General features: G+C 56.9%; 1 protein-coding gene across 4 annotated transcripts in view; it reads right to left on the bottom strand.

Moving 5' to 3' along the window:
• LIMS2 (LIM zinc finger domain containing 2) overlaps positions 1–12,055 on the bottom strand; it is a 31,755-nt gene extending 19,700 nt beyond the window's left edge. Inside the window, exon 1 of one of the 4 annotated variants that reach the window (XM_081242022.1) lies at positions 11,667–12,055. Coding sequence is in view for 2 of the 4 variants with exons in the window: in XM_081242020.1 (XP_081098146.1) it covers positions 2,719–2,804 (86 nt within the window). In the remaining 2 variants the exon portion in view is untranslated. Of the gene's footprint in view, positions 1–2,718; positions 4,393–7,798; positions 7,946–11,666 lie in introns of those variants that run through there. The other 3 variants (XM_081242021.1, XM_081242023.1, XM_081242020.1) reach the window with 3 other exon arrangements.
• Positions 12,056–12,388: the final 333 nt, after the last annotated feature.

The following is a 12,388-nucleotide window of genomic DNA, read 5'->3' as shown; positions in this document are numbered from 1 at the left end:
TCTAGTTCCCTGGCTGGGCCCCTGGGAGTCTCAGGTCAAGGATTCTGCCATCTGTCCCTGACACACCTCGCAATAAGCCCCGGCACAGACAGGTGGGGTGCGGGGGTGACCACCTCCCCCCTGCCCCACCAGCTGCCCCAGCCCAGGTCTCGGCCAGATGCACCCCCGGCGTCACTTCTGTGGCTGCGTCCCCACAGCCCCTGCTCCGGACCACAGAGAACACCCCAGCCCACTGGCCGAAGGCAGACGGATGGGCCGACGTGCTCACATGCCGGACAGCCGGACCACAGCCCCGTCAGAGAAAATGCCAGCTGTCCCCTGCAGGAGGAGGCCGCTCCGGGCTCCACCCCGCGAGGTTAAACCCTGACAGCTCTAGCCCCCAGCTGTGCACCTGGAAGAAGGTGCCAGCTCCTAGGGGCCTCATTTCCTCATCTGCAAAGAGGTCGCCGGAGGAGCAGGACCCGCCCCGAAGAGCTGAAGCGAAGAACTCGCTGCCTGCAGCGTATGACATACAGTGCGCGGAGCACAGGGCCAGGCAGGCCAAGCGCTGGATACAGAGCGGTTGCTGCCGGCAGCTCAGGGACCCCCGCCCCGGCCCAGCAGCACTCCCTGAGGGGACAAAGGAGGGAGACGCGCATGCCACGTCCTCCTTCACACATTCCGCCCAAGAGCCGGGAGCACAGTCTGCCCGGTTACCCGCAGGGAGACACCGCCGCCCGCCCCGGTTGGACAGCACACAAACACTGCCGAGGGCACAGCCACCACCTAGAGGCCAAACCCCAGAGCTGGGGGGCGGGGGGGCACACCTGTGCTCCCGAGCAGGGGCCACGGGGGTGCCGTCACAGAAGAGCCCGCTCCCTGAGACGGGCTGGGGCAGCCGGTGGGGCAGGAGGGAGGTGGTCACCCCCACCTACCCCGTACCCTTCTCCAACCCTCCGCGGTACCCCAAAGGCTCTCAATCTTGGCAGCCAGTGCAAGCCTATTTGTTGCAAGACGTCACTGAGCTCTAGCCTGGGGTGGGCTGGAGGGAGTCCTCTCCGAGCCAGGTCCTCGGGAGGGGAGGTTGCTGCTTCCAGATAAGGAAACTGACGTGCAGAGAGGGTCAGAAACCTGCTGAGGTCACAAGGGATTGGACCCGTGCTCTCTTGTCCCCTCAGCTCCTGGTGGCATCACACAGGCATGACCATTCAAGACTGCTTTTTCAGCAACCCCAGACCATCCCCCACTCCAGTCTCCCACCCACCAGAGCCTAGAAAGCCAGCGTGAGGGCCCAGGAATAGGCAGGGGCTGGCCACAGGGGCCTTTGCACACTCGAGGGTGAGTCTGTGTCGCTGAGGCCAGGTGATCCCGCACAGCAGTCAGTCACAAGACAGAAGCTCAAAGAAATATCAAGCTGAGGTTAGCATATGAACATATGTGCATGCATGTGTGCACGGGACTTTCCTGAGGCCTGATCTTCACTATCAGCCCTGCCCTCCTTTCATCTGGGCCAAGTTCTTGAGCTGCATCCATACAGTGAAACCAGCCTCCAGCTTGGCCTCTGGCCCATCAGGGCCCTGGTCGCCCCCTCCCGGCTCACTCCACAGATGTCCACGGTCATCCAGAGGCCAACCGGTGAGGGTTCCCGTTCACTCAGGTAAGTCACTTGGCCTCCCGCGCTCCGATTCCCCACCGCAGCAGTGGGCTTGTCCAGTGCCCATCCTGGTGCAGCCCCCGGTGAGGGGCCTGAGACACGGACGCAGGTGCAAGCCCGGCTACAACAGGTATCCCGCCTGCTCCCCACCTGACGGCCTCCCAGAAGCCTTTGAGGGCTCAACCCTCAGCCCCGCTCCAGAAAGCTGCCCTGGCCATGCGCGCACCGCGAGCACACAGTGGGGCGCACAGTTTACCGCGGAGCATCAGCCTCCGGGGTCGCTCTCCTCCCAGGCCTCCAGGCCGCCCACCTCTGTGACGGCTGCTGTCTCCTCCCTGAATCCCCACCCCCTCCTCGCAAACCTCACGTCCTTCCCACAGCTCCTCCCCGACGCCTCCGGGGGTCCCACCTGCTTCTTTGATGCCAAAGACCCCAAGCCCACAGCCCTCACCGCTCCCACTCCCTGCAACTTCAACACGTCCAGGAGCCCCTCCCCCGGCCCCACCCACACTCCGGGGGCTCCACCATGTAAGTGCCCCCGCAGGCCCTCCCCGCCCGAGGCTAACACATCCTGGGAGATGCCCTGAGGTCCGTCCCGTACCCACAGGTTCCCCCTCCCAGTCCCAAAGGACGCTCTCCTCATTGTCCACACTGGCAGCTCTCCCCGGGATAAAGCAGTCCAGGCTTTAGGGTCCCTCCACCCTGGCTTCACGTCACAGCTTAGCCACTTTTTGGATGGGTGATGTCCCGCGCGTTCCCTGACCACCCAGGGTGCTCATCTAGAAAGCGGCCAGAAAGCGATCCGAGTCTGAAAGCAGTCGTGGCGGTTACCTCAGGCAATTTATCTGAGCGCCCCATCCTCAGCGCCCTGCCCAAGACTGCTGATCCCAGGACAGCAAACCCGGCTGGATTAAGCCGCGCCCTGCCCCCCATGGCCGCCGCGCCAGGCGCTGTCCTCACGCCCGGGGCAGCCGGGCCGCCGCCGCCGCCGTCGGAAGGGCCAGACGGGCGTCCGAGGAAAGGCCTGCGGCGGCAGCTTTCCGGCCATTGTCCCCCGCGCCCCCGCCCTGCCCCCGGCCACCTACCCGGGCGCGGCGGGCGGCGAGCTCTGCCGGTGCTGGCGCCGCCGGTACAGCCCCGACGCGGCGAGCGCGCCCAGCCGGGCGGCCATGGCGCGGGCCTCCTCCTGCCGGCGCGTCGCCGGCCGCCTGCTCCGACCGGCCGTCGGACCCCAGCCTCGGAGGGCAGGTGCGGCGGCGGGCAGCCACCAACGGCCAGGCTGGGCGGCCGGACGCCCGGCGTGCGGGGGGCGCCTCGGCCCCCACCCCTCTGCACAGGAGCTCACGTTACGCACTGCGATCTCCAAAGGGCAGCAGAGTCAACTCCGAATAGAAAGGATATTGTTCCCGCCGCGGGGGCAGCACAGTGAAAGCTGAGGCTGGCAGGGTTGGGTCCAGGCTGGGGAGGGAACACGCTGGAAGATCCCAAAGAGCACTGAGGTGAGAGGTCCAGTCCACAGTGGCAGGGCAGGATGCCTGGAGATCCCGGGTTGCCAGGAGCCTCTGAGGAAACCCTAAGCCCCCTGGACATGCTGACGATGGTACAGTCATCTGAGGAGGGCAGTATGGGACTGAGCCAGCTTAGGAATCCTGCAAACAGTCAAGAAGCTGATGAGGGATTCCCACACAGGCCCACGTTTGCCTTGTTCCCTTCCCTGAGAACCTACAGCCCCCTAGGAGACCCAGACCAGGGCAGCCCGGTCCCTGGATCTGGCCAACAAATAACCATCCACCCCAAAAGAGGTCCACACTGTCAAAAGCTAGAGGGCAGGGAGCCCCCCGGCTCACCACGGAGAGCAGAAGCAGCAGCCTCTGATGGAAGACCACCAGGAAGGCACCGTTTCCATGCCTTTTTACCTAAAGGGACTGGCAGGGTTACTGTGATCTAAGTGCAAACACCCACGGCCAGCATCTGAACTGTGGCCGCTGCTGGCCGGGCAGGCACCACAATCAGCGTTAAATAAGGATGCGGAGCACGCACAGAAATCTATAACATAGATTCCACTTCCCTGAGAAACCTTTCTAGCGGGGTCAGGAAGCATGAGCAGTATCTTCCTCTGCCTTCCATCATTCCAGGGTGCTGGTCCTCCAACACTGGGGCAGGAGGCAACTGAGGGGATCCATCGAGACTCAGATGCCAGTCCCAGACACCGAAGAACACACGTCATCCAGTAAATCCAAACACGAGGAAGTAAGTACTCATTAACTACCCTGGGAGTCAAGCCCCAAACACGGCCAGATGACTACAAGCACTGGGTGCGGTATAGTTCGTCAAAGCAGCTCAACTCCAAAGGTACCAAGCACTGATCAATTCAACAAATATTTTCTTAAAGGTGGCCCCAGGGGCTAAAGGGCAGAGAGAAGCTGAGCCTGGAGCCAACAAGTAGAAGGATCACCTCCCACCTGCTGATGTAGAGAGATGAATGCTTGAGAAAGCTAGTGTAGAGAGTTTTCTTAGAGCAGCTTCAAGTCGATGGCCTAGGGCCTAGGCCCCTCTTCCCAGTGGGGGTGGAGGTACCAGTCACACTGGGATCCCCAGCCAGCATTCTGGCTCCAGAGAACCCAGTTGCAAAAACACAGTAAGAATGATGTCAGCAAAAATGGCAGAATAAGGACCTCTGAAAGTTTGTCTTTCCATAAAAACAACGAAAAAACTAGCAAGGAATGTCAGCATCACCCTTTTCAGAGCTCTGTAAATTAACCAAAGACTTACAGTAACCCAGAGAGCAAGAAAAACTGCTGAGAAGACATACAGATGACCAACAGGTAAATGAAAATATGCTCAACATCACTAATCATCAGGGAAACGCAAGTCAAAACCTCCAGGAGATATCACACCTGTCAGAAAGGCTATTATCGAAAAGACAAGAAATAACAAGTATTGGTGAGGATGTGGAGAAAAAGGAACCCTCTTGCACTGTTGGTGGGAATGTAAATTGATGCAGCCACCATGAAAAGCAGTATAGAGGTTCCTCAAAAAATTAAAAATAGAACAACCATATGATCCAGCAATTCCACTTCTGGGTATTTATCTGAAGAAAACAAAAACACTAATTTGAAAAGATATACACACCTCTATGTTCATTGCAGCATTATTTACAATAGCCAAAATATGGAAACAACCAAACTGTCCATCAGTGGATGAATGGATAAAGAAGATGTGGTATATAAATGCAATGGAATACTATTCAGCCATAAAAAAGAATGAAATCTTGCCATTTGAGAAAATATGGATGAAACTTGAGGATATTAAGCTAAGTGAAATAAGTCAGACAGAGAAAGATAAATACTGTGTGGTCACATTTATACTTGGAACTTTAAAAACAAAACAAAACAAAAAGCCCAGGTCAGATACAGAGAACAGATTGATGGTTGCCAGAGGTCGGGGGGGGGGGATATGGGGGAAATGGGTGAAGGGGGTCAAAGGATACAAACTTCCTTTTATAAGACAAATAAGTCATGGAGATGTAATGTACAGCATGTTGACTATAGTTAATAATACTGTATTTCATATTTGAAAGTTGCTAAGAGAATAGATCTTAAAAGTCCTCATCACAAAGAAAAAAAATTTTTTATAACTATGGTGTCTAGTTAACTAGATGTTAACTAGACTTATTGTGGTGATCATTTCACAATATATACAAGTATCAAATCATTATGTTGTACAGCTAAAACTAACATAATGTTGTATATCAATTATACCTCAATAACAATAGATAAATGTAAAAAATAACCAACTGGGAGGGGGTTATAAAAGCTGAATCTTGGTAAGAACACCTTTATGATGTTTTAATTTATCCTAGTCCTTAATCCCCACTTCCTAACTCCATAGCTGCCTAGAAAAGTAACTGGCTGCATTCCCAGGAACGAGGGAGCAGAACAGGGCTGAAACTCTTTCAAAGCTTCATTCCCCAAGGAGAATGACCTGGTCTTCCCCTGGAAGATCCCACTTGAAAGGCTGGTTTTTTATGTGACCTCACTCACACTTACCCAGTGCTCAAAGCCTCTCCTGGGGTGAGTTTTTCAAATGTATTACTATCACAGCGACCTATGTATTACTGTCATAGCTGCCATTGTCACAGGCAAAGGGGAACAGTTGGGCAATTGACTAATCAAGAAGCTTAAAAGGAAAAACCAAGGAATGAGAGATGTCCTTAGGGACTTCGAAAAGAACCGACATATTCCTGGGAATCTAGAAGGCCATGCGAATGCCCAGGGCTATGTGCATGCTCAGGAAGGTCCTTAGAAGGTCCTAAGCTCTCACTTCTGATGGACCTTTTGGGCTCTGTACTATCAGGAAGTGAAGACTAAGGCGGAGTTGTAAAATGCCTGGTTGGATGTTGAAACTGTGCCCCAACATACACTCAGAGCCTTCAGTAAAGGCTGGGAGACTTACTGGTTTCAGACATTCAAGAAAATCTCTGTCCAATCATTAGCTGACTACTAAACTAACCAGGCAGAGACTTCAGTGGCCACAAATGACAGAGACACAGACTTTACAGAATCGGTTCAGAAAAACCACTAAACAAACAATAAGCAGCAACAACAAACCCTGGGGAGCAGGGAGAATCTCGTTTCCAGAGCTGCCACATTATTTTATTTAAAAAGTCCTGTTCTCAGCAAAAATTATGATACACGCAAAGAAACAACAAAAAAAAATGACCTAGACACATAAAAAAAGAGCAATCAACAGACACTGTCCCTGAGGAAGCCCAGATGTTAGACTTACTAGACAGACCTCAAATCAGCTAATACAAATACGTTCAAAGAACTAAAGGAAGCCAGATCTAAAAAACTAAAGAAAAGTATGAAAATGTCTCACCAAATGGAGAATATCAATAAAGAGAGAGAAATTATAAAATGGGACCAAAAACAAATCCTAGAGTTGAAAAGAAATACTAAAGAGAGTCCTTCAGGATGAAATGAAAGGACACTAGACAATAATTCGAATCCACATGAAGATATTAAGAGCAGGGGCTCTGACTTCCCCGGTGGCGCAGTGGTTGAGAGTCCCCCTGCCGGTGCAGGGGACATGGGTTCGTGCCCCGGTCTGGGAAGATCCCACATGCCGCGGAGCGGCTGGGCCCGTGAGCCATGGCCGCTGAGCCTGCGCGTCCGGAGCCTGTGCTCCGCAACGGGAGAGGCCACAACAGTGAGAGGCCCGCGTACCGCAAAAAAAAAAAAAAAAAGAGCAGGGACTCCCCTGGTAGTTCAGTGGCAGTTAGGAATCCGCCTGCCAGCATGGTGGGGACACAAATTCAATCCCTCATCCAGGAAGGTCCCACATGCCTTGGAGCAACTAAGCCTGTCTTCCACAACAACTGAGCCTGTGCTCTAGAGCCTGTGAGCCACAACTACTGAGCCCATGGGCCACAACTACTGAAGCCTGCGTGCCTAGAGCCTGTGCTCCACAACAAAAGAAGCCACTGCAATGAGAAGCCTGAGCACTGCAACGAAGAGTAGCCCCTGCTCACCGCAACTAGAGAAAGCCCGCACAGAGCAACGAAGACCCTATGCAAGAATAAATAAATAAATAGGGAAAAAAAGAGAAGAAACTGTTAAATTAATTAAAAACAAAAAAGAAATTAAGAGCAGTAAAGGTAACCATAAGATAAATATAAAAGACAGTATAAATGTTTTTTTTGTTTGTAAACCTTTTTTTCCCATCTGGTTTAAAGATGACTGCATAATGAAATAATTTAACACAAAAGAAGGCAATGGGGTAGGAATTAAGAAACAAAAAAGACATAAGACAAATAGAAAAAAATAGGAAAGTGGCAGATGTAAACCCCAGTTATCAGTAATTACATTACATATAAATGGATTAAACTTTCCAATTAACATCCAGAACAGGCAAATCTGTAGAGACGGAAAGCAGACAAGGAATTGCCAAGGGCTGGGGGAGGGGGGAAATTGGCTGCAAATGGGTTTCTTTTGGGAGTGATGAAAATGTTCTAGAATTAGTCGTGATGGTTGCATAACGTGGTGAATGTACTAAAAGCCACTGACCTGTACACTCTGAAACAGTGAATTTCACGGCATGGGATTCCTATCTCAAATGTTTAAGCAGCACACAAGTAGTGGTGAATGCAACTATGTCACTTACTAGGGCAGAGACAAGGGCCAGGGCAGCCGCCTGAGATGGCGTTGCCTCTCCGGCTGAGTGGTTAGTGCCACCCCCAGGGGAGCCAGCAACACCACCACAAACAGCCTCTCCGCCAGAGCCAACCTCACTGGGGGGCCGAAGACGACTCGCCCAGATCCTTTGGCATGCCTGAGATGATGAGTGGTGTATTCCAACTTCTTGCCCACGGGAAATTCGAGTAAATAGACATCATCAGAAATTCAGAAGATCTGAATAAACAGAACAAGGAGCACAGTTCAGGGGCCTCCCTCTGACCCGCTCCCCACCTAGAAATGAAGCCCCCAGGAAGCTTTAAGTGAGAATCTGCACATGGGAGGTGGGAGCGGGGAGCAGCAGTGTCGCCGGAGAGGCGGGCTAGCCGCTGAGCAGGGAGCGCCTGGTCCCTCTCCACAGCCGTGTGTCCGGGCCATCCTGGGCCAGTCACACTGCTGACTGCTCAGTTTTCAGGAATTTCGTGAACTGCTTCACATCACATGGGTAGCTTGAAGTGAGCCCAGGTAGAGGTGTTGTTATAGTACGGGACTGGGCACACGCTACAGGTCAGGCCAGCCAGAGTGGGGAGTCTACACTAGAAGCAGAGGAAAAGGGAGGCGGTGAGGGGCCATGGGCGGGGCCCAGCCCGGGGCTCAGGCCTCAGCTGCACGTCCCGTGTCACCCGCTTCCCACTTTGCTTAAACCCTTGACTCCATCACAGCCCCATGTGCTGTCCTGAGGGCTCTGGCTGCCACCCTAGCTGCACCTCGGCAGGTTCCTCTGCTGAGGGTGTCACTGGCCATATTTCTGAGGAGGGTGGGGAACAGCTGGGAGCACCATCGGGGTCGGGGGAGGCTGGTAGGTGTAAGGATGGGCTCTAGCAGCCCCACTCTGTACTGTACCGAGCGTGGGACCCAGCTGGAATCTGGCAGCCTCTGCGGATGCTGGTCATGTGGTGGGTGGGACTTGGTGGGCAGGCCAAGCCACTGAGTCACACACTGCTGCGAGCACCAGGTCCCAGGCTCCCTCTGGAAGAGAGCTGCTGCCAGGCCAGGTCCCTGGGTAGGGGACGTAACCCACCCGGGCTTGAAAACCGGTGATGCCAAAGGCCCCTTCAGCTGGGACAAAGATGCGCTGTTTCTAAGGTCCAGAGTCCCCAGGGCTGCGGCTGGGGCTGAGCCTCTTCCCATAGCACAGCTGCTCCCTAAGGAACCACGCCCACGTTCCCGGCCTCATTCACTCTTCCGCCCTAGCTCAGCCCTCTCCTGGGCTGCAGGCCCTCACAGCCAGTCTCAGGGTTTCCCCCTGGACTCACCACAGCTCTTCGAATGCTTCATGGCCCAAACTAGCTCTGTGTCCACTCCCACACCTGCCACCACAAACTGGGCATCCTCTTCCTGGATCCGCCCTGGGTCCAGACTCCACCCCCCAGGCCCCCTGAGTCCGTCTAGTCTTCTCGAGCCCCATGGCTGCCAAGCAGAGGCTCTCTCGTTGCTTGCCTCCTGGCCAGTCTCCTTCCCCATCTCTTCCTCAGCAGCCCCAGAGGAGTATTTCCAAAGCGCCTGGTCATGCATGTCACCCCAGGTCACTTCAGTGGCTCCCCACTGCCCTCCCTCTGGTCTCATCTGCTTCAGTCCCACGGAGGGCTGGGACTTTACGCCGTTGGCAGGGAGAGCCCCCGAAGAGGCATGAGGTGTACAAGGACAGGGTCATTTCCAAAGGTCAGCCTGGTCTGGGCAGCAAGGGATGATGTGGGGAGAACCAGCATCCAGGTGTGAGAAGTGCCCTGGCATCTCGTGGGGGCAGTGGACGTGTGGAGGGCATGGTGGCATGAAAATGAAACTTCACAGCTTCTGGGACAGGAAAAACCTCACCCACCCCAAAGATTGGGTAGAATGTCCATTGCTCTGCCAGCCTGGCCCCTATGCCTGTGTGGGGAGGGGAGGCTAGCCAGCGCTGGCATCGACGCCGCATGTGGTAGGCAAACTTCAAAGGAGGGTGGAACACTGTGCTCACAGACCACTCACAGCTTGTGAAAAACAAATGAGCAGGAGACTACACCACAAGAAAAGAAGAAAGCCACCAAAATGTTCCTGAGGGCATTTCTGAGGAGTGGAACTGCTGGTGTTTTCTTTCTTTCTTCTAATGTTTCTGTTACCTTTTTTGTTTGTGGGTTTTCCAAACTCTCTAAGATGAGCAGTTTTACTTTCACAAGGAAAAACCCGACTCAGTGTTTTCCAAGGCTCACTCTGGTCCCTGTGTCACTGGATGACCAGCATCTTTCAGGCTCAGGGAGCCCGCTGGGGCCAGGCGGCAGCCGGGGCAGGCTGGTCTCTGCTCCCCCTGCCGCCCCGCCTGCCTTCCCAGCTTCTCCTGCTGGGCTGCGTCTGGCTGACCCGACGGCCCCCCTCTCCCTGGAAGACCCCCGGGACTCAGGGTTGAGAGGACTCCTGCTGAGAAAACAGAGGTGCGTCCAGGTTTCTGCCTCAACGCCCACCCAGGGCATCTGGGCAGAAGCTGCTACAGAAGCTGGCACCCTGCGGCTCTGCCCTACGATCTCTTCTGCGCCTGGAGAACCACCTGCCACGCATCCCACCCCCACCCCACCACCCATCTGCCGCTGCTCCTGATTCCATCCCTGTCCTTCTCTCTCCCTTCTTTTCCTCGGAAGCTCAGAGGGTGTGGAGCGAGGCAGCCGGCAGGGGCGCCCTGCGAGGGACCGGAGGACACGAGCGCGCTAGGAGGGGTGAGCACTGGAAGCCGGCTTTGTCCACAGACTTGGGTTGGGACAGGAGGTCTGGGAAGTGGGCAGCAAATCGCATATGAAGCACAGGACTCCCCGGGTGACAGGATCCGTGCTGGTTCCTGGGGCTGCCCTAAGACTCGGGGCCACAGCCTTAATAGCGATCAATGTGCCCCTGCAGGCTGGGTGACCGCCCTGCACATCACCTAGGTTTGGGTCCACCACCCTGTCCCGAGTGGCCGCTCCCCATTCCTGGGCACTGCCTCTCCAAGCCCCTTTACCCAGCAAGGCCACAGGGTCCCCTCCACCCTTCCACCCAAGTCAAGGGGTGGTGAAGAAGAGCATCCTCCTCCCAGGGATTGGCTGGAAGGGGGCACCCGGACCTCAGAGACCAGCCCCTCCCACCCAGCCGTGAGTCACGCACTTGTACCCAGCCACGTTCCAGAAAGGGCTGCAGAGGCCAACACTGGCCAGAAACTGGTGGACATGTGACTGGCCTGGTGAGTCACTCGGGCTCTGTGGCCTCAGTCACCCCATCTGTGAAATGGCCACAAGGGGTATGAGAGCAGAACCTGGGCCAGGCCTGGGGGAGTTTCCTGCCCCCAGACTATCCCCGTGCAGCCTATGTTTGCGGGCAGTTCTGGCCAGGCCCCCAGACAGACCTTTTACCATTTTTACCATTCCTGGCTTACAGAAGAGGGAACAGAAGGGTCCAGAGGTGAGACCTCACAGGATCACACAGGGAAGCTGGTAGAAGCCGACAGCCTGGGCTTTGACGCCTTGCCCTTTAGTTGGTTGTGACCTTGAGCAAGTCCCCGGCCCCTCTGAGCCCTGAGCCCTGGTCCTCCGGAGGGGGCGGGGCTAACGGCCCCGTCGTGCGGGCAGGCGGTGCGGGGGACGGAACAGGCCCTTCACCTGCCGCTGCCCGGGGCCGGCGGGAGGGCGGGACGCGCGGGGCAGGGGCCGCTGACCTGACCTGCGCTGCCGCCCGGGAGCGGCCGAGGTGGAGGGGCCGCGCGAGGCCGGCGTGCGGGAAGGGCTCCGGGCGGGCAGGGGTCCTGTCGCGCAGCCCCCCTCCCTGGCCAGCGGCGCCCTCCGCCCGGGGGCAGTTACCTTCCCGTCATGATGGCCGAGCGCGCCGAACCGGGGCCGCCTCGGGACCCCCAGAGCCGCCGCCGCCGCCGCCGCCGCCTGCCGAGCGCCCGCCCGCAGGTCCGCGCGGAGCAAGGAGACGCCCAAAAAAGGCCGGGAGCCGCTCCGCCCGCCGCCCAGCCCAGCCCAGCCCAGCCCAGCCACCCGAGCGGGAGCGGGGGCCGCGGCCGGAGAGCAGGCGGGGCGGGGGGGGGCGCCCCGCCCACGAGGTGTGGGCGGGGGCGGGCGAGGCGCTGGGAGCCCAACGCTGGAGCGCGGGGAGGGGGCCGCCGCGCCACCCGCGCCGCTTGGTCTCGGGGGACACCCGAGCTCGGCCTGCGGCGGGCGTGGGTCACGTCCTCCCCGCCGGTTTCGCCCGCCACCTCCCGGATTCCGGGCATAGCTTTCCTTTAAAAGGGAGGGAAGTTATAATAAACGCGAACGAGCCCCCTCGCCCCGCCGGGGCGCCCCACCCGGCGCTCCCCCTCCGCTGTCCCGGGGCCGCCCTGGAACGCGAACACACGCAGGGGCTGGGAGGACGGGGGAGAGAGCGGCGGTGCTGAGACCACCTCCCTCCCCGGTGGCCCCCAAGCCCGGAGTCCCCGCTGCGGCCCCGGGCAGGAAAGGGGATCACCTTCGCGCTTTAATTCCTTAGACAGATGTTTCTGGGCACCAACTCCCTCCCGGGGCACTGGGGACTCCCA

The sequence above is a fragment of the Mesoplodon bidens genome (genome assembly GCF_964165515.1).
Source record: "Mesoplodon bidens genome assembly, chromosome: 8".
Taxonomy (NCBI): Eukaryota; Metazoa; Chordata; class Mammalia; order Artiodactyla; family Ziphiidae; genus Mesoplodon; species Mesoplodon bidens.
Note: the sequence above shows the minus strand (reverse complement) of the source record. Positions and strands in the feature narration are given on the sequence as shown.